Raw genomic sequence first — 21,888 nt, forward strand, 5'->3', positions numbered from 1 at the left:
ATACAACTGCACAAGATTGTTAGAAACCCATTTAATGAGAACGATATTACACTAGTGTAATAACACTCATTTAGTGTAATAAACACTTTAATGTGACATCATTTGCACTACAAACATTAAGCCTTAATTAAAGACCATTAATTTTAGAGTAACAATATAAACGTGTAAATGAAAAATGACTCCTTTAGCTGTAAAAACATTCATATTTTAGATATGTTATAAATTGTGTAGACTCAATACTAAATTTAATGAACTGGTTGAAAAAAAAACAACAAACAATATTATGCTTGCCAAAGACTCGCATATGATTTTATTTAACTTGTTCAATAAATTTAGTATTCAATCTAGATTCATTCAATATCCTTTGTGTGTTTAATATGATTAGTTACAGTAAAAACATTTATTGTATCATTATTTTTTTTTAACCTAACAGAAAATTTTGAATATAATAACAAATTTTAAATATCTTCTTTCTCAAACACCATAATGCATAAATCTATTTACATCGTGTATTATTTTCATAGAATTTTATCAAATCATTTATGAAAATATTCATGTATACACAATGTATATATTTGCTAATAATTTTATTTATTTGCAGTAACTTACAAAATGATAAGAAATGTCTTACTGAATAACATATGAATTACAAGGCAGAGAACATCTATCTTCAAATCGTGCCGATATACGAGACAACAGTTTCATCTTTCTGTATGCATCTTCCAGGCCTGGATGGGCTGACATCTGTGGACTATCAGAGTTTGCAGCCAGTGCCAGTCCATCAGTGCTACGACTTACTATAGCAAAGTATATCATGCTTACTTATAAATCATTTCCCTGTAAAAACAAATGTAACAGTGACAGTCATTTTCTCTTAAACTAAAAACAAAGCTGTAAGAATAATTTATGTTTTACTACTATGCAGGGCTGCAGATCAGGCCAAAGTAAATCAATAAACTGTAAAAAAAATTGTATCTATAGATACAAATGGGAAAACAGTAATGATATCCCTTGATATTTTGTACATAAATAAAACAAAAGTAAAACTCTATTAAAGGAGCTCCACTGAGGAAAAAACTTTTTTTGTCCAATTTTAATGAAAAGTGTGGCAAAGGTTTTCAGTCTCTCAGTCATTTTGTACAAAAAGAGGGCCATGATGGCCCTCAATTGCTCACCTAAGATACATCAATACAAAAGTCAAAATGTCAGTAATAAGGACATTGGGATTGTCATTTTTTAAAAGCATCATATATTTCTATATATTATTTCTAGATGTTTGCTATCAAATGATTCATGAAAATTATCTAAACTCTTGACACTGTCACTTCACACAACTAACTTCTAAGCTCTGAGTATTCTTGTTTCACAAATAAGACTTGTATGTATTTTCCTATACAAGCCAGCTGACAGAGTACATGTTCCAGGCAGGATCCCTCATGGAAAGAGTACATGAATTTAAACTTCTTGTTTTATATCCTGGATGCCAGGAGATATTATGATAGCAGTGGCTGAAGATGTTCCAAAACATTTATTTAGGATACACCCTCATGAGTTGCCAGTGAAATGACTATAAGGAGAAAGTCATTGGGGTGAGTGATGCTCAGTATGTGTATCCTCTAAAATGTATGAGTTGTACTCCAGATATGATCGTTGGGTCACGTCCCAAGTTGCCGAGACCAGAGTGACATCTTGGAGGGAAATTATCCAATTGTCACTGGTAATTATGCAGAGGTGGGTTTATACAGCATTCATTTTAGTTCAATTATGTAGGAAGCCAATTATGTAGGAAGCTTATAGACACCCTTTCGAATCCGTTCAAAGAACCAATGAGTACTGAGCAATGTGTGTAAAGTTTCTTGCTCAATGAAACAATGACTTGCCCCTGACAGGGTTTGAACCACTAGATTACAAGTTCAACATGTTAACCACTCGGCCATGCGCAGAGGTTGTACATTAAAAGGAAACTGCCGCTCTCAATGGGCAAGTCTGATTAAGCCAGAGGTGCTTTACTTTGGGATCAATGACTAGACTAGAGGCGTGGAAATATCTTAAATTAAAATGTTTTGTTGGTATAGGACATATGATCCTAAAACTGTTTATTGGTAGTATAGGCTGCTTAATGACAGACACAGAGGGAGTATCATAACTAAAGTGCTATTTGATAAAGCAAGTAGTTGCGAAACCGGTACTGATTAGAACAAGGAAGGTCATCAGAAATATAAGCCTGCTAATTTGTCAGAGTAGACGAAGTAACACCTTCAAATAGGACCAGAGTGTAGTACTAAAAGACCTTGGTACGAGATAGTAGAGTATGTGAGTATATGTTTCATAATCTTTGATTGGATGTGACCCATGACCTGATGACAGAAAAGGGCCCAAAGCCAAAGTGAAACTTTGCAGAGCTCTGTGTGATTCCTCTACAAGCTGCCATTGGTGCTGTACACAACACTGAATAGGTGAAACTAATCCGTCCATTATCAAGACATATTAGTGTATCCGGATCTGATATCTTGATTTTATCAAAGTAGGTAAGTCATTTACTTTATCTTGCAAGATTCAACAGCAGAAACTAAAAATTCAATTATTATTGATATCGCGAAAACCAGTAACCACACTATAGAATAGGCGATTCCTAACATATTTTATCACAAAAACATATAAGAATCCATTAACTTCTCAAAAACATTTCATTCAATGTGAAAACATAAAGTTATTTACCATGGACATGTAAGAATTAAGTCAAAAGCTATGGAAGAAAGTTCTACAAAGTTTTGACAAGTAGCAAATTTTACGACTATTGTAAAACAAAACATGAAATCAAGAGTTCCTACAATGATACAATAGAAGACAAAGCATTGCTCAAATTAATATGAACGTTATCATTTTTCATTCGGAAAATATTTAACATATGTTTACTTTTACGACATTTGCAAGCGGTGTCAGTGCTAATTGTTACTGATGCAGTTGTTCCGTAAATCGGTTTCAGCATTTCGGGTACTCTTCGGCGGAAACATACGTAAGTAATGACTTTTTTGTTGCAGTGATACGATAAATATGCATTCCATTATAGTTTTTGCATAACTGATATTTAAAATGAGTATGTCATAGAAGATAAAACGATTTGAAGTATGTTCTTAGTGAGTGAAGGAGGTAAGTTTCTACCCGTATCTTTAGTCCTAGGTTATACATGTGTTCTAGATCTTGTTCTGTCTGCTGGTCAAATTGTTCTAGATTATGTTCTATCTACTTGTTATTTACATATTTATTGTGATAGTTCCAGTGGTAAGGTACTCCTTTTTATTTTATCCAATCATCATAGATAAAATTGATTGGTAATTGAATCTTACAATGCAAATATCTGAATACATGCTTGTATTTCAATTTTCCATTTAGAGTGGTTGGACCAATGCTCGGCGCATACCAATGCTCGGCGTAAAAAAATTTTTTTTTAGAATATCTGGAAATGTCTCGAGTTATCTCCGATTTAGGTCACTGGTGCTTTTATTTACATCTTTCACCATTTTATCCTGGTGTGGTTCACTGCTGGTAAAGTCACGTGACAATGCTTATAGCAGACGAACAACCGTATGTAATCCCCAACATATAAATTATTAAAATCTTTTAACACTTGAGTTCTGGGACTGTAACATTTAAACTAAAAGTTGGGTACTTGTAAATGTATGAACCTAATTTGGTTGTTACAATTTATTCAATATGTTTTCTTTATAAGATAAAAAGAGATTTTATTCGAAAAACAATCCTGCATAATGTAGTATTGTACGCCGAGCTATGGTACAATTTCAGGCAAACCACTCTTGTTTATCCGGACTATCTATAGCTCCAGCCATGCACATCATTATGTGATAAGCAAATTTTACACAATGGCTATTTAAAACAATATCATCAGTCTTGAAAATGGACATATAACATTGAGGTTTGTTGACGTTGATTTGAATTTGCCATATCAAATATAATATTTTTACGCCGAGCGTTGGTCCACCCACTCTAGATCAATCTAATATGAAATTAGCATACATGTGACATCCCGGCGGGATTTAAAAAAAATCCCGATATTTCGACACTGATCCCGATTCCCGATATAACAGCTTGAATTCCCGATATTTAAAAATAAAATCAACATAAAAAAAATCAGACACAGCACCTATATCTAAAATGTAAACCGTGCCTCCGGGCATTGATTGTTATCTGTCCATATCCTAATTTATAGAGGATTAAATGTTGAGTCGCTAATTGACAGCAAGGTGACGTAATAAACAGTTCCAATACACAAAGTAATTCTCACATATTTAACTTATCACGTGTCGTGTGTCAGTCAATTGACCTCTTTTGTAATTTGGCAGTAGGTATTACACGCTACGTCATCAAAACTACCCAACCTTTGATTTTCTTTGATTAGTGCCGCACTGATAAAGATAAAAGGTGAACAGAATCATTTATAGTGGATCATTCAAAAACCTGTTCGAGATGTCTAATTAACCTATTTTTAGTGAGTGGGTAATTTTTTTGTTTTGTTTAGGAATTACACAATCACCGAGGCAAAAATGTGGATTTAATTAACGGAACGATTCTTGCATTTATTTTGAGTCTTCTACTTATGTTACGTAATTTAACTGTCAGAGTCTTATGTTCATGAATAGTTGTTGCACGTTTTCAAATAGCTTGTAGCCAATTATTGAATGACTGAAAAGACAGATATAATTTTTCAAACTGAAAATAATGAAATGTGAAAATGTGACTGTTTTAGAAATAGCCTGTATGACTACACTTATTTATCTATTTATTTATTTTTTGGTGAAATAAATTAATATTGATCAACAAAAAAATCATAAAAAGTATAATCATCTAATGATTTTGAGAGTAATATAGATTCTTTGAACCAAATGTGCCAAACACGCATTGAAATTCGAGTCGATGAAAAAATCCAGTTTTGAGCCTCAAAATCCAGCTGAAAATCCAGATTTGGCCCTTTTCATTTGTCACATGTATGAATTAGGCAAAGCCTATGCACGGGGACTTGTGAGAGGCTTAAAATGACCCCAGGTCGATCATAAGGTAACGTGTAACCAACGATGAAAAGCCTTTGACTCTATGATCTCAATCCCTTGAGAAGTTGCAGCACTTTGAAATAAATTTTGATGGAAAAAATCGAGGCAAAAAAGTGATTTTTGGCAATTTTGAGATGTCCCCTCATTGCCATGGTAACAGGAAATTTAAGACTGAGCATGTTGTTACAAAGGCAATGGTCCAGTCAACATTTGTGCCAAGTTTGATTAGTATTGAAGCATTTTTCATAGTTTCATAGCAGTTTGAACTTGTAAGAGGAGGCAAGTTTCAGTGAAAATGGCCATTTTTCAAAATATGCTCATGGGGGAAAGGGTTAATACAATTTGCTAATTAAAGACAGCAAGTGAAAAAACAAGTACCATGAGGCTGTCAGAGCTAGGAAGTTTCCAAAAAGGAATCACTTTATGATGAGCACTATGTTTTTACATGATAATAAATAAATATTTTAAGTCACTGTATATAGATTTATAATAACGTCGTGACATGACTGTATTGATCAGTTTTATTTTTGATAATCCAAAACTTACGAAACTCGAGTTTATAATTACGTCAATGTGACGTCAAACATCCTGTCTGCAACAATGGCTGAAAAAAGGGTCACACCAATATAAAATTCAACCAGCAACAATTACTTCCAATGTTTGGAAATACTTAAGATTTCAATTGAAAATGAGAACAATTGCATATATGTTTAATGTTTATCATGTTTAACATGTTTTCAGAACTAATGTTCATGTTTTAACAGATGCCTTGATACCAAAAGATTTGTGGTTCATTTTGTGAATCGATCATAACTGCTGAATCGCGGATTGGATCGAATCAGCACTTATCTGATGATGCACACCCCTATTCCCTGCCCTATTATGATTGCAATAGAAGTGCGCAGGAGACCAGTCTACACATTCATTTTTCAATCAGAATTCCTCGGCTTTTTTGTTATCTTGTAACTCGTAAAGTTGCAATTGATCAATAAACCCATAATTTTGCAGTACTTCCGGCGAAGGTTTTAAAAACCATCACTTATCTAGCAGGTACTCGTGTTACCATGATGCTCTTCGAGATCGCTATAATAAGCAGGCAGCAAATGATTATTTTATATTATAATGTCAACGCATTAACTCTCACATAAAATATGAAAAATGTTTATCTTGCTTTTCTAGTGAGCAGAAGTCACTGTCGGAGTACTACGACCTGGCTTGACAAGATGAGGATACGATTGGAACCAGCTCTTGAAGATAATTACATGTATCTACTGATTGATGATGAAACAAAACAGTGTGCAGTAGTGGACCCTGTGGAACCAGAAAAGGTTCTCTCTCTTTTCAGGATTAAAGTCTAAAGATTTAAATTTTATGTGGCCTTCAGTTTTAAGATAATAAAAGTGTTTTTATGGTTTACTTGCTTCAAAGACCATGTGTTTGCCAATTTCTTTGTATTGGCATTTATTGGCTGGTTTTACTGTGTTTATTGAAGTTAGAAGAATTCGAAATTTTTCGAAAGACAAGAAAGACTTTGTAGATATCATGTGATTGTATCTCTGGTGCGCTGAGGTATATATTTTATAACATTGGCGCAAGATAAGGATATTTGAATTTACCCAGTATGTTTAACCACGGATTTATGGATTTATATAAATCTGTGGTTTAACTTATACATTAATGAACTTATTATATACCCCAGTTAAGAGAAATGTGTAACCATATATTTATGATGACTGATACACCAGATAATCATATTTACTTTTTACAGACAATGTTGCTTGTAGGGTTGATACCACACACACATAATCTTCAATTACAGTTAAAAGCCAGGATGAATAATAGTAATTTGTAATACTAAGTATGGTTATGTTTGGATATGCCAAAATACAGGAGACTTTAATATGTTTATATATTCTTTTAAACAATGTTTGGTACAGAATTGCTCTACAAGATGTGACACATACACTACATATAAATCTTTACTCAATGTTGAACAATATTAATTTTATCTATGGATTCGCCATTTCTAGCGGGTTTCAGATGCTCAAACTGTAGGTTAAACATAGAAATTGGATGACACTAGTATTGAGAGAATCAGATAAAATAAGTCTCCACTACTTTATTAATAGTAACCATTTAGTCATTGAAAATGAATATCATCCTTTTTTATTTACCCCAAATTTGATAGTATAAGACAACAATATCTGTTTAATTGGTACATGTATAAGGGAAGACATGAAGAACAAGTCAGTTCTCATACTTAATGAAAATCCATCATCATCTTTAAGTAAAAAGTTTAGCATTGTATGTAACCAAACTTATGATAAATATTGATAAAAGTTGATAAAAGATTTTTTCCAGAAAAATACGTAAATGTAAACTAAAGCTTGTTTTTGATGCATTCATAGGTTTATTGTGTTGTATTTCATTCTCTGAGTTTGACTTAACATGTTGTACATTATCAGCTATGTGTACATAGCAACCATATGTACATATTTTTGATATTGTATTGTGTATTATTCTTTGTGACACAACCAGATGTCCATGTTTTTGATATTATATTGTGTATATGGGCCGATGACCGCGAATTAGGTTACAGTAAACTTAAAACTTGATAATTCCTTTCTGATAACAGATAAATGAAATTAAATTAATCTGAGCTAAATATTTTATGCATTAAATGACTAAAACCTTAAAAGTAACATTATGCATGTAATTTAACATAAGTGATGTGACATAACATATACATGTAAGAGTGAAATTTTTAAGCATTTTTAGCTCGACTTTTCTATGAAAAGGGGAGCAATCCTACTCGCCCCGGCGTCGGCGTCGGCGTCGGCGTTAGCGTTAGCGTTGGCGTCACACCTTGGTTAAGTTTTTCGTACCACCCCACTTTATTTCAGAAGTATTACAAGTATGGCTTTGAAACTTACCATACTTGTTCACCATCATAACCTCCATCTACAGACAAGAGTACATAACTCTGTCAAGGTTTTTGACAGAATTATGGCCCTTTTTTGACTTAGAAAGTGTATTGAGCTTGGTTAAGTTTTTTGTACCACCTCACTTTATTTCAAAACCATTGGAGGTATTGCTTTGAAACTGACCATACTTGTTTACCATCACGACCTTCATCAACAGACAAGAGGACATAACTCTGTCAAGGTTTTTGACAGAATTATGCCCCTTTTTGACTTAGAAAATACATTGAATATGGGTAAAATCCACTTATTGCCTTAACCCTTTGAGATATTGCTTTGAAACTTTTAATGCTATTTCACATCATTACCCCCATCTGTACGCAAGAGAAGGTAACTCTGTCAAGGATTTGTTTTAAAAATTAAGGCCTTTTATCGACTTAGAATCTTGGTTAAGTTTTTAGTACCAGTCCACTTTTTGACTGAACTGTTTGAGATATTAATTTGAAAGTTGGAATACTTGTTTACAATCATGATTCCCAAACATGTCCAGGAGAAGGTAATTCTGTCAAAGATTTTATTTGAATTATGGCCCTTAACTGTCAATGTTTTGTATTATAGGCAAGCACTAAAAAAGTCGAGCGCGCTGTCTTACGGACAGCTCTTGTTATTTTTACCTTGTCAGTTTTGAAAAAAAAAGTCAAGCTAGTTTGATTGCTGTGGCGTTGCCGTCATTGTTGTTGTCATTGGTGTAGTGCAAAAACTTTAATGTAGCCCATTATTCAAACATTTTAAAACTCATCAAGATGAAACTGGAAATCCTTGCTTATCATGACAAGGTGCAGTTATTACACTCTAGGGGCATAATTCTGAAAGCAATATATTTTGAGCTATTCTAACATAGAATTTTTAAGAGATGGGCATTTAACACATCATGTGATGCTCTAATGTTTATTTCAGATTCTGAAAGCAGTAAAAGAAGAGAATGTAAAATTAACATGTGTACTGACAACCCACCATCACTGGGATCACGCTGGTGGTAATGAAAAACTCATTGCTCAAACTGGTAAAATACCAGTGTACGGAGGTGATGACAGGATCGGAGCATTAACTGATAAAGTTTCCCATAACACAGAATTTAAGGTATAAATTGTTTTTTTTGAAAAGTTGTTTGAACATTGGAAGTAACACATTTATAATAACAGTATTACATTTTAGTTATAATAAAATAATAATAACAACTTTATTTAAAGAGACAACAGGATTATATCAATTTAATGTTTTGATGAGAGAGTACACTACTGCCAATATAGCATAAAACTGTCATAAAGGCATTCCAGCCCAGGGCCTGAATCATCCACTAATTTTACCTTCCTATTTGTGATACTGTAATAAGTGTAATACTGTAACAACTGATGAGATTTTTTATTGACATTTCTATAAATTTCATGTATTCCTATCCTGTAAGTTATATACAGAAGGTTAGTAGTTCTACAATTATGCCAGCCCTTGTCGGAAACTGAGAGATGAGATTTTGGTGTAGTGAAAGTTGCTTTGTAACTATGTTATAGTTTTCAGTTTTGTTTGATTGGGTTTTAAGTCGCACCAACACAGTATAGGTCATATGTCGACTTTTCAGTTTAACTGGTAGAGGAAGACCTCAGGTGTCCCTCTATGTGTTATTTCATCCACAAATGGGCATTGGAGTAGAACCACCAAAGTTTCATAAGCTAGCTGGGTAGTTTCCTCACATGAAATAATCCATTCGGGATTCGAACCCACAGCGGTGAGGGGCAAGTGATTTGAAGTCAACGACCTTAACCACTCGGCCCTGGTTGCCCCATATAGTTTTCAGTGTAACATTAAATCAATAGGAGAGAAATCTAGCTGCAATATGAGCAGGCAGTCTGTTAGTGTTATCATTGCTGCACTGAGACAATATCAACTTGTTTATGTTGTAAATATGAATGAGTTGATTTATTTTGTTATGTTGAATTTTTTATGATACACAAACAATATACAATGTACACTCTATACCTATATATAATTATATTATTATTTTTCATTGTCAGCTGGGGAACTTGAACATAAAATGTTTGTTTACACCGTGCCATACAGCGGGGCATATCTGTTACTATGTTACCGGAAATAAAGCAGACCCAGCTGTCTTCACAGGTAAATTTACCACCAAACCAGGTTATTGTACGATAAAATATTATAAAAAAACTTGTTTTGTAACAACATTTTTGCAAGTGTGAATTTACATTTTATAATCAATTACTCAAAACCACTTGCCCCTCACTGCTGTGGAATTGAATCCGGACATGGACTTTGGATTTTTTTATGTGAGGAAGCTATCTAGTTAGCTTTTGGGGTCCTACTCGGCTGCCAATTGTGCTTGAAATAATGCATGGACTGACATCTTCCTACACCAGTAAATCTGGAAAGTTGCCGTATGACCTATACTTTGTTGGTGCAACATTAATAATCAAAACAAACAATAAATAGTAAAATGCACAATTTATCAACAAAGGTTGAAATTTTTCTTCTTGATCATTTTTACCAGAAAGAAACACTAAACGTTACTTTTGATTGAATGTGGGTAATATCTACACAGGAATAAATGTTTATATTGAATATCATATTAAGTGTTTTTAATGAATAATGCATAAACTGTTTATATTGAATATTACATAAAGTGTTTATTCTGAATACACACATTTATAACACCCAGTTTTATTATATACATGTTCTATACATCAAATTAGCGTTTCACATTTGGGTCTCCATTTGTTAGTTGACTTACAAGTTGAGATATTATCCTATCATGAAATTTAAATACTTGCATGTAAGGAAGCTAGGTATTTAATTAATTTAAGGCTAATGGCCCTACTCAGGTAGTGAGCATTTATGTTGAAGTAATGCAGGGAGGTCACAGTGACCAAATGCCTGCTTAAGCTGAAAATTTTTAATCTTTACATGATAAGCTACAAGAAAAAATAAGAATAGAAATGTTTGACATACTGATGTACGTCATTTCTATTTTTGTTAAAGGTTAGGTATTTTTTACCAATAGTTAGCAGTTTATTTGTAAAGAGTATTTATGACATGTTAATGATTGTTATTTTTATGATAGGTGATACGTTATTTAGCGGAGGTTGTGGAAGATTTTTTGAAGGAACACCTCCACAGATGTATTCAGCGCTGATTGAAATTCTTTCTTCCTTGCCTGGTGAAACTGTAAGTCTATTATAGATCTACAAAATTGTTGTAGACTCATCGAAAAACTATTTCATAATTTATTTTTCTCTGTAATATAGACAGAAAACAGGGTTGACATTTGTAGTATTTCCCAAGATGGGAAGTTATGGGAAATTATTAAGTCAACCACAGTATCTGTTAGTCAACCTCAGTATCTGTTAGTCAACCTCAGTATCTGTTAGTCAACCTCAGTATCTGTTAGTCAACATCAGTATCTGTTAGTCAACTTCAGTATCTGTTAGTCAACTTCAGTATCTGTTAGTCAACATCAGTATCTGTTAGTCAACATCAGTATCTGTTAGTCAACCTCAGTATCTGTTAGTCAACATCAGTATCTGTTAGACAACTTCAGTATCTGTTAGTCAACATCAGTATCTGTTAGTCAACTTCAGTATCTGTTAGTCAACTTCAGTATCTGTTAGTCAACATCAGTATCTGTTAGTCAACATCAGTAACTGTTAGTCAACTTCAGTATCTGTTAGTCAACCTCAGTATCTGTTAGTCAACTTCAGTATCTGTTAGTCAACATCAGAGTCAACATCAGTATCTGTTAGTCAACTTCAGTATCTGTTAGTCAACATCAGTATCTGTTAGTCAACTTCAGTATCTGTTAGTCAACTTCAGTATCTGTTAGTCAACATCAGTATCTGTTAGTCAACTTCAGTATCTGTAAGGTGTACTATTTTATTTTAAGGATGTATAATTAAAGATGTAAGATAAAAATTGTAAGAATAGATATTTAGCTAGGTTTATATTGTTTGCTCCAAGTGTTCAAGTAGATGATGCAAGAGGAACCACTGGTTCTGTGACATTAGAGGACTTCATTGGCTGAGTGGTTAAGAAAGCTCACTTTGAATTGCTTGTCATTGCTTCTGTGGGTTTGAATTCCCTCGAGAACATTTTTTTATGTCCAGGTACAGAATTGTGTGAAAACATGCGTGTACTAAAGTTTAGTATTAAAGCAGCAGTGTTGTCTGCTTGTCATATGACATTTATACCACAGTGTTGCTTTGATCTAAAAAAAACAACAAAAAAACTCCAACAAATATGACTTAACAGGTATATTGCAGATATACTAGATTTTTTGTTTAATTCAGCAAATAGGAATAATCTAGCTGTAATGCATATTTTTTTAATATTTCAGCGAGTGTTTTGTGGGCATGAATACACTACTGCTAACCTGAAATTTGCTATACATACTGAACCAGCTAATGTTGATATACAGAATAAGATAAAATCAGCTCAGGTGAGAGACCAGATTACATATTAGATAAAATTCTTTTAAGGCCCATTATGTCAAAGAAATACTTTTAATGTTATTTCTAAAAACCTTTTTGTTGGTGCCTTTTTATAATTTCCAAAAAGATACTTATTGGCCTTTTTCAAATGTACCTGAACCGTCTTTGGTTCTGTTGCTTTTTAGCTCACCCGAGCTTAGGATCGACGATTGTCCGTCGTCCGTCCGTTCACATTTTGTTGTTAACACTCTAGCGGTCGCATTTTTGCCTCAATCATCATCAAACTTGGTCAGGATGCTTATCTAGTTGATAGCTCGGATGAGTTCGAACATGGGTCATCTCGGATGAAAAACTAGGTCACAAGAGCTAAAAATAGAAAAACCTTGTTAACACTCTAGAGGTCACATTTTTGCCTCAATAATCATCAAACTTGGTCAGTATGTTTGTCTAGGTGATAGCTCGGATGAGTTCGAACATGGGTCATCTCGGATGAAAAAGTAGGTCACCGGAGCTAAAAATAGAAAAACCTTGTTAACACTCAAGCGATCACATTTTGGCATCAATCATCATCAAACTTTGTCAGGATGCTTGTCTAGGTGATAGCTTGGATGAGTTCGAACATGGGTCATCTCGGATGAAAAACTAGGTCACAAGAGCTAAAAATAGAAAAACTTTGTTAACACACTAGCGGTCACATTTTTGCCTCAATCATCATCAAACTTGGTCAGGATGCTTGTCTAGGTGATAGCTTGCATGAGTTCGAACATGGGTCATCTCAGATGAAAAACTAGGTCACCGGAGCTAAAAATAGAAAAACCTTGTTAACACTCCAGCGGTCACATTTTTGCCTCAATCATCATCAAACTTGGTCAGGATGCTTATCTATTTGATAGCTCAGATGAGTTTGAATATTTGTCATCTCGGATGAAAAACTAGGTCACAAGAGCTAAAAATAGAAAAACCTTGTTAACACTCTAGCGGTCACAATTTTGCCTCAATCATCATCAAACTTGGTCAGGATGTTTGTCTAGTTGATAGCTTGGATGAGTTTGAACATTGGTCATCTCGGATGAAAAACTAGGTCACAGGAGCTAAAAATAGAAAAATCTTGTTAACACTCTAGTGGCTACTGTTTTGATCCAAATATCCTGTAAATTGGTCTGAAAGTTTGTTTTGATGATTTCTAAGTCAAGTTCGAACATGGGTCATCTTGGATGAAAAACTAGGTCACACCGCCCAAATATTGAAAAACCTTGTTAACATTCTAGTGGTCACATTTTCGACTCAATTATCATCAAACTTGGTCAGGATGCTTGTCTAGGTAATTGCTCGGACGAAATCGCATGTGAAACTAGGTCACCGGAGCTAAAAATAGAAAAATCTTGTTAACACTCTAGTTGCTACTGTTTTGATCCAAGTATCCTGGAAATTGGTCTGAAAGTTTGTTTTGATGATTTCTAGGTCAAGTTTGAATATGGGTCACCTGGGTAAAAAACTAGGTCACACTACTTAAATATGGATAATCCTTGTTAACACTGTAGTGGTCACATTTTTGACTCACCTGTCATGAGACTTGGTCAGAATGCTTGTCTAGGTAATTGTTTGGATGAGTTTGATGGGTCAGGTGAGCGATCTAGGGCCATCATGGCCCTCTTGTTTGGCAGTTAGTATAGTTATAGGGATTTTGTATGGAAGTCAAAGTACTACTTATTTTACATTTTTTTACCTTTATGACATACATTTTCATGTTCATTGCTACATTCTTCCAGTAATAAGCAGTTAACATATTTTTGAACCGTTATTTAAACATTATACTCATATATGCCCTTTCAAACGAAGGAAGTGCTATATAAGTGCTAGTTTACTATACAGCTTTGAGAAAAGTTGAGCGTGCATCTCCTCAAACAGCTTTAGTTTTAAACTGCTATGAATTGTTGTGTCATATTGAGTTTATATAAATTTATTTTACTTTGATTGTGTTGGAAGCTATAAGCTCATTGAAACAGTCTTGAATCCGTTCCTGGAACCAACCAATACTAAGCAATGAAAGCAGAGTTTCTTGCTCAAGAAAATAATTGTTTACCCCTGACAGGGTTGGAATCCACACAGTCAGCAAACTTTAGATTACTAGTCTGACCTGTCAACCACTCGGCCAAGCCAGTTAACTTTCATTATTATTTACTTGTCATATTTAAAAACCTCATTCTTGTTGTATCTTTAAAACTATTATGTAGAATGATTAAAAACTTAAGTCTGTTTTAATCATTATTGAGTCTGCTTCTTGGAGCTGACTAGTACTAGTGTCAAATTAGAGGTTTTTGTAATTTCAGTAGGACTTGTCCCTGAGAAACAGATATAGTAACCTATATAGAGGATATTTAAATTCTTTCTATAAATACAAGATTTATTTTCATTTGGTGGTATGAAAAATATTACATTAGTGGCTACCGCCATGATTGAAATATGATAATTTTCATACCAAAAGATAAAAATAAATCCTGTATTTATAAAAAAAACTCTGTTTTCTGTTTACTATATATTTTTTACAGTGAAAAAACAGAAAATGAAAATATACATTTTATTTCATCAATGTTTCACAATATTTCATTTATAAGTATATAATAATAAGATGTAAAAAAGTTGAAATTATTATAACATTGAAAAAAAAAAAGATATTTAAGTAAAGGTCAATTACTTTTATATTTTTATTATGCAGATTACAGTTAAGCTTATCAAACTGTTAGTTTTTTGATGTATCAGATCTTTATTATATTGTTTATTCAGAATCTGAGAGACAATAATCTACCAACTATACCGTCAACAATTGATGAGGAGAAGAAAATTAATCCTTTTATGAGAGTTCAGTAAGTACATGTACTGATACTCTTCTGATAAATTTGAGCCGCGTCATGACAAAACCAACATAATGGGTTTGCGACCAGCATGGATCCAGACCAGCCTGTGCATCCGTGCAGTCTGATCAGGATCCATGCTGTTTGCTTACAAACCCTATAACAAGTAGAGAAACTGATAGCGAACAGCATGGATCCTGATCAGACTGCGGGGATGCGCATGCAGGTCTGGATCCATGCTGGTCGCAAACCCATTATGTTGGTTTTGTTATGAAGCGACTCATTTATAGACAATGACAGAAGAACTTAAACACTGACCTAGACAAAACCCAATAAGTCTAGGAAACCATAACACTTTCAAAGCAAATGGTAACATGTTAATGTATGTTATCTTGTGTAAGTAGATAATTATGTTTCTTATAAGAAATTAAAAATTGTCATAATATTATATGTAACTAACTTTTACTAGAACCTTAAAATAGATATTTAGAAAATAATTGAAAAATCTTTGTCTATGTTAAAAATCTTTGTCTATGAATATACATGTACAAGACTTTGGGCTGATATGTTTTATTAATGATGCAAATATATTTAGCAAACATCCAGAAAAAAAAAAGAAGAAAATAATCAAACTATGATGATGGATGTTGTGTTGCCATTGTTGTGAAAAAACTTTTTTGTTGCCCATTATTCAAATAATTTTAAAGGTATCCAGGTATCACTTTGTCATAAGTACAGTATAATTTTTCTGAAACCAAATACTACCAAACTGTGACATTTAAACTTGTTAATTAACATTAACATAATTTTATCACTTTAATAGGAACAATAAAAAATGAGCATATTATCTGATACAAGTCATTGAACGCAAGTTTTTATTCAGTTAAAGGATTTAAAACGGTACATTGTATTTTTCTGAAAGAAATGTACAACATACAGTAACTTGATTATTTTGTTAAGACATGAATAATACAATGTTCTGTGGGGAACCCACTGTTAGCTTTATATATCTTTCAGCATCTCAACTCATATTTATCTACCTCTGGCATATTTTTCAATATATCAAGCCATTATATATCTAAGATAGTATCATATTCAAGTGGGCCACTACATATTATACATAGTAAATCATGACCTACACTGTGAGATCTAAATGGTTTTCAACAAGCATCTCAACTAATATTTATCTCTCTCTGGTATCTTCTTCAACATATCAGGCCATCATATCTTACATGGCATATAGTCAAGAGGGCCACTACAAATTATTATGGCCTTTAAGCCTTTAGGTCAGAATTTACCAACCCTTTTGTCACGTTTGATGCATAGACTTAGATTGACACTTGTTATGGAAAGAACTTTCAAAATTGTCTTTCAAATACAGTACAACTTTAACAATATGTTTTAATATGATACATTAGTGAATGCCTCTAGAATGGCCTTGTCACATCTCTGAAAGCCTGAATGGGGCTAAGAAGGATAAAGACTGTTGTTTTTTTATTCACACTAAGTTTATTTTGTTATGATTGATTACCAACATTTGATCAAACAATTATGTATTAATGGATTTAAAGCTGCACACCTCCAGATGAAGCAAATTATTTTAAGACAATCAAACTTGAAAAAAAAAGTTCTGAGATTTTAAGAAAAGTAAATAGATAAAAGTAATAATTTCCATGTTATTTGCAAAAAATAACTGATTTTGCTGTATTTTTTACTATATTTCTACTGCGTTACTAATACGGTAAGGGCTATTTTTGCATATTTTGACCTCATTTTGGTTATAAGTGCTGTTTGCAATGTGAAAATTATTTTTCTTTGTTCATTTCACAATATCCTACTTTTTAATACACTTTCAAAATGTTCATGAAAATTAGCATGAATCTGGAGGCGGGCTGCTTTAATGAATATCCACATACCGGTATTTGGATTTTCATACAATTATAAGTTATATATATACTTATGTATGCAAGTCAGATAATTTACAGTCCTATATGAACAAAACATGTATATGATAACAATGATTTAGTAACTATGTAAAGGGAGCACTGGCATTTTTTTCAAATAATACTAAGTCATTCTAGTACTATGTACAGTAACTATTTTTGATATCTAAGTTGAAATTCAAGTAACTATTTTACCAGTTCTATAGAATAAAATTATACTGTTATTTACAATCATCATTGTAAAAACAACCTTATCTAAATGCATGAAAAAACGTGTTTAAATACCAAATTACCAATGTTTAAATTATCAAAAAAAAGCAGAAAAAAATAAAAACATCTATTCCATAAACTGGTAATTTAACAAAGCAGTGGTCAGGTATTTGTTATGTAGCATGGTTGTAGGTGTGTAGATTGTCTAGTGGGCAAATTTCTATCAATCATGCCCATATAACAAAAAAAAACCTATTTCAATATTTGCTACTTAAACATTAAAGAGAAAAGGCTTCTTAAAATCTTCGACATTAAAAAGCCCTGTGTTTACTTATTAAGTATGTTACATGGTCTAGTAAGTTTCTATACAAAGAAATAAAGTTTATGGCCTTCGAGTCAAAAATTGCTTTTTTTTTATTTTTTCATTGTCTTTTCTATTCATTCAAGCCAGTGAAATAGTCCGGTCTTCTGTTAGAACACATTTTGATTGATCAATATTGATCCCAGTGTCAATATGTTATTTCATGTGAAATAACCTGACATAATAAGTTTATTTTATTCACTTAAGAAACATATGTTATGTAACTACCTGCAGATATATCACTTAGAATATTTTCTAAAGAAACACAGATATTTATCTTAAGTAATCCTTGAAGACATAATCCATTGACCATGTTGACAGACAGGAAGACAAAAAAGGCCACTCCTCTATAATCATAATTTTATGATAAGCATTTTATTTCAAATTACATGTCTTTATGTTTATAACTATTTGAAGCTGAAAGTTTTTTATACAAATACATGTACAATACGTGTCCATACTAATTAACTAATATTCCTTACCTTTCAGATGTGAAAGTGTTAAGAAACATTGTGGATGTACTGACCCAATTGAAGTGATGGGGTACTTAAGGAAAGAAAAAGATACCTTCAAACCAACTTGACTGTCAGATGAATTATGAATTTTTTAATTCACCTTGTCAATTACAATAAAGATAACTGCGACTTGATGATTATAAAAGTACTGTTACTTATTTGTATCATTAGAAAAGCTTTATCGGGATGCTTACATATTTTATGTACATAAATATTTTTACTGAGAATTCTGTTTTTAAAAGAGTTATTATTTACCCCACCCATCTTAAGGCAAAAAACTTAATGAGGATTCATCCATCTGAGAGTACAGACCCTGGATGTGTTTCAAAGCTATTTATACATGTAGTTCACCTCTAGCAAACGCTAAATAACTTTTCTTTCTGAACAAGGTTTTTTATTAAAGTTTGAATGAACTGAAATATTTTATTCTATCATATGATTAACTGTGTATGAAACTTATCACCTTATTGATATGAATTTTACTATAAAAATATCACCCCTCCCTTTCAGGCCCCTTGTCACACATGCACCTTACACTGAAAACAATGAAGGAAGAAACAACATGACAGTCTATTCTGCTATATTGTCACATTCTGACATATGATAGATGAAAATGTTAAAGATCCTGTATGTTGTAATTAAGGATGAAACAACACTTAAGTGAAATTTTAAATCTGTTTATGATTATTCTTCTAAAATAATTTCCAAACATCCAAGAATATGTTAAATATGTTCTACAAACATTTATTCGCATAAATGATTAATTATATGTAATTATTAAAATGTTTGCATTAATTTCTTATTGTTAAATTTAGGCTAAACTTTATCGAAAATAAATTTCTAATTACCTCCCTTTATTTACATGAAATGTAAATTCGGTAATATCTTTATAAATAAGGCTTTTTTGAACTTACAATAATGATAAATCTTAATTTGAGTATGCTATTTTTGATATAAAACCGTAAAAAATTGTGTTACAGGATCTTTTACATGGTGAACATATTAACGTGTAAAAATGATATGTCATTTAAAATTATGTGATGAAATAACAGCATGATATAAGTTTGTGTATATATATATAACATGTAACTGAGTTCAGTTTCTGTATTTTCCAGTGCTGATTATTGGCTTTTACATAAACAGAATTTTCTTGCAAGAACTTTAGCTCCATTCCTATGTTATTTTCATTGTACAATTTTTTATATATACATGAAAAAATCTATCCATTGAAAATAAATAGCTGTAAATCATGATTGTTGTTATAGATAGATAGATAGATAGATATATTTATTTTGGCAAAAGGTACATGTTACATGATAAACAAACACAATATAGATTAAAACAATTACAAATAAATAAATAAATACTATATTATGTAAACCATGACATGTTCCCAAAACCAAGGATAACACAAAAAAGAGCAAGCTCTTGTTTCCATTGTGGTCCTTAGCATTTGGTGGCATGACAAAGAGAGGTATTTCATAAAAGAAAATAAAAATTTACTTATTATAAGAAAAATCACATTAATGAAAGATATCATTTAAAATTATCACAATTTAAAACGTAAAGTAATGTAATTCATTAAAAAGTCAGTATCACATCATTAAGAAATAATCATGTGCATATTAAGAAAAGATTACATTAAAAAATTATCACAGTATACAGGATTATTGCGATTTATTATCACAGGGACTACTTAAAAGTAATTTGTTGGCAACCTTAAAACGATGAAATTTGTTAATTTCAATCATACAAGTTGGAAGACTGTTCCAGAGTTTAGCACCAATAAAACTTAAAGACTGACCCAAAACCTTTAACCTTAGGAAGACAATACCCTCTCTTTTTACTCAGTCTGGTGCAATAAGAATGCATAGATTTCTGAGAAACAAAACAATCACTTAAGTACTTTGGGGCCATTTGGTTTTTAACCTTAAAAACATGACATAACATAATTTGTTCAACTCTCTTACAAACTGGTAGCCAATAAAGGAATTTAAAATGGGAAGGGCCAATATGAACTCTGTAATCAAGGTTTAGAACAAATCTCATCATTTTATTTTGTGTTGTCTGTAATTTATTTTGCAAGACCGGAGTTAAACCATAACCAGACACAGCAGGCATAGTCAAAGTGGCACTGAATTAATGAATTGACAAGCAGTTTTTTGGAATGCTGTGTAAGGAAATCTTTCTTACGGTAAAGGAACTTAACCTGGCGTTAGCCTTCTGAATAACTGAGTCTGCCATAGAACCAAAGGACAGGTACTGATCAATAGTTACCCCAAGGTATCTGATGGATGTTGACGCTTCTATTGCAGTGCCTTACAATTTATATTTAATTTGGAATGTGACCTGAGTTTTTGTTTAGACATATAAACAATGGACTCAGTTTTACCCAAGTGCAATGATAACTTATTATCAATTGACCATTGATTTACTGAAGACACAATACACATATATATATTTTAAGAAATGTCCATACATTTTCAAATAAAATGTTAGATACATATTTTTTTGTTAATTGTGTTGATGAGTTATCTACAAATATATTTTTGTAAAAAAAAGTTTATTATACACGGGCACACATGTAAATGATGTATGAGTTCAGAGCATCGCAAAGATGCGTCTCTGTCAGCTAGAGATATATATTACACAGGCTATGTGCTTACACATAAAATTCATTAAGGGAAACACATGTGATAGACAACACAAAAAACATGAAAAATAACAGACAACTCACATAAAGCAATGAAATAACAAAAGAGAAAACATCAAACGTGTGTCTGTAAGGTCAAATCACTGCATTGATCAAATACATACTTCTATGAAAATCTAAGGCACAATTTTGTATGATAAGAAACATAATGTGTTATCGAGGCAGCAAGTTTCTATGTGTGTTATTAGATGCAGCAAGTTTCTATACATGTGTTATAAGATGCAGCAAGTTTCTATGTGTGTTATTAGAGGCAGCACGTTTCTATGTGTGTTATTCGAGGCAGCAAGTTTCTACGTGTGTTATTAGAGGCAGCAAGTTTCTATGTGTGTTATTCGAGGCAGCACGTTTCTATGTGTGTTTTTAGAGGTAGCAAGTTTCTATGTGTGTTATTAGAGGTAGCAAGTTTCTATGTGTGTTATTCAAGACAGCAAGTTTCTATGTGTGTTATTAGAGGCAGCACGTTTCTATGTGTGTTATTAGAGGCAGCAAGTTTCTATGTGTGTTATTCGAAGCAGCACGTTTCTATGTGTGTTATTAGAGGCAGCAAGTTTCTACGTGTGTTATTAGAGGCAGCAAGTTTCTATGTGTGTTATTCGAGGCAGCAAGTTTCTATGTGTGTTATTAGAGGCAGCAAGTTTCTATGTGTGTTATTCGAGGCAGCAAGTTTCTATGTGTGTTATTAGAGGCAGCAAGTTTCTATGTGTGTTATTAGAGGCAGCACGTTTCTATGTGTGTTATTCGAGGCAGCAAGTTTCTACGTGTGTTATTAGAGGCAGCAAGTTTCTACGTGTGTTATTCGAGGCAGCAAGTT

General features: G+C 32.6%; 1 protein-coding gene across 2 annotated transcripts; it reads left to right on the top strand.

Annotated features, from left to right (window-relative positions):
- The first annotated feature begins 2,869 nt into the window (after nt 1-2,869).
- Nucleotides 2,870-19,617, top strand: LOC132716617 (hydroxyacylglutathione hydrolase, mitochondrial-like). 2 transcript variants are annotated; one of them, XR_009623836.1, is made up of 9 exons: nt 2,870-3,016; nt 6,246-6,394; nt 8,945-9,127; nt 10,057-10,159; nt 11,121-11,224; nt 12,390-12,491; nt 15,268-15,347; nt 18,339-18,509; nt 18,875-19,617. XR_009623836.1 is itself a non-coding variant. In XM_060699925.1 (8 exons), the coding sequence occupies exons 1-8, from the start codon at nt 2,959-2,961 to the stop codon at nt 18,430-18,432; spliced, it is 873 nt and encodes a 290-aa protein (XP_060555908.1). In that variant the 5' UTR covers nt 2,870-2,958; the 3' UTR covers nt 18,433-19,617. The 2 variants fall into 2 exon arrangements, 1 of the variants encoding a protein (XP_060555908.1); XM_060699925.1 differs by having other exon boundaries at nt 18,339-19,617.
- The last annotated feature ends 2,271 nt before the right edge of the window (nt 19,618-21,888 follow it).

This window comes from Ruditapes philippinarum, unplaced genomic scaffold (genome assembly GCF_026571515.1).
Source record: "Ruditapes philippinarum isolate M1 unplaced genomic scaffold, ASM2657151v2 ctg5843_1_1_1_1, whole genome shotgun sequence".
Classification (NCBI taxonomy): Eukaryota; Metazoa; Mollusca; class Bivalvia; order Venerida; family Veneridae; genus Ruditapes; species Ruditapes philippinarum.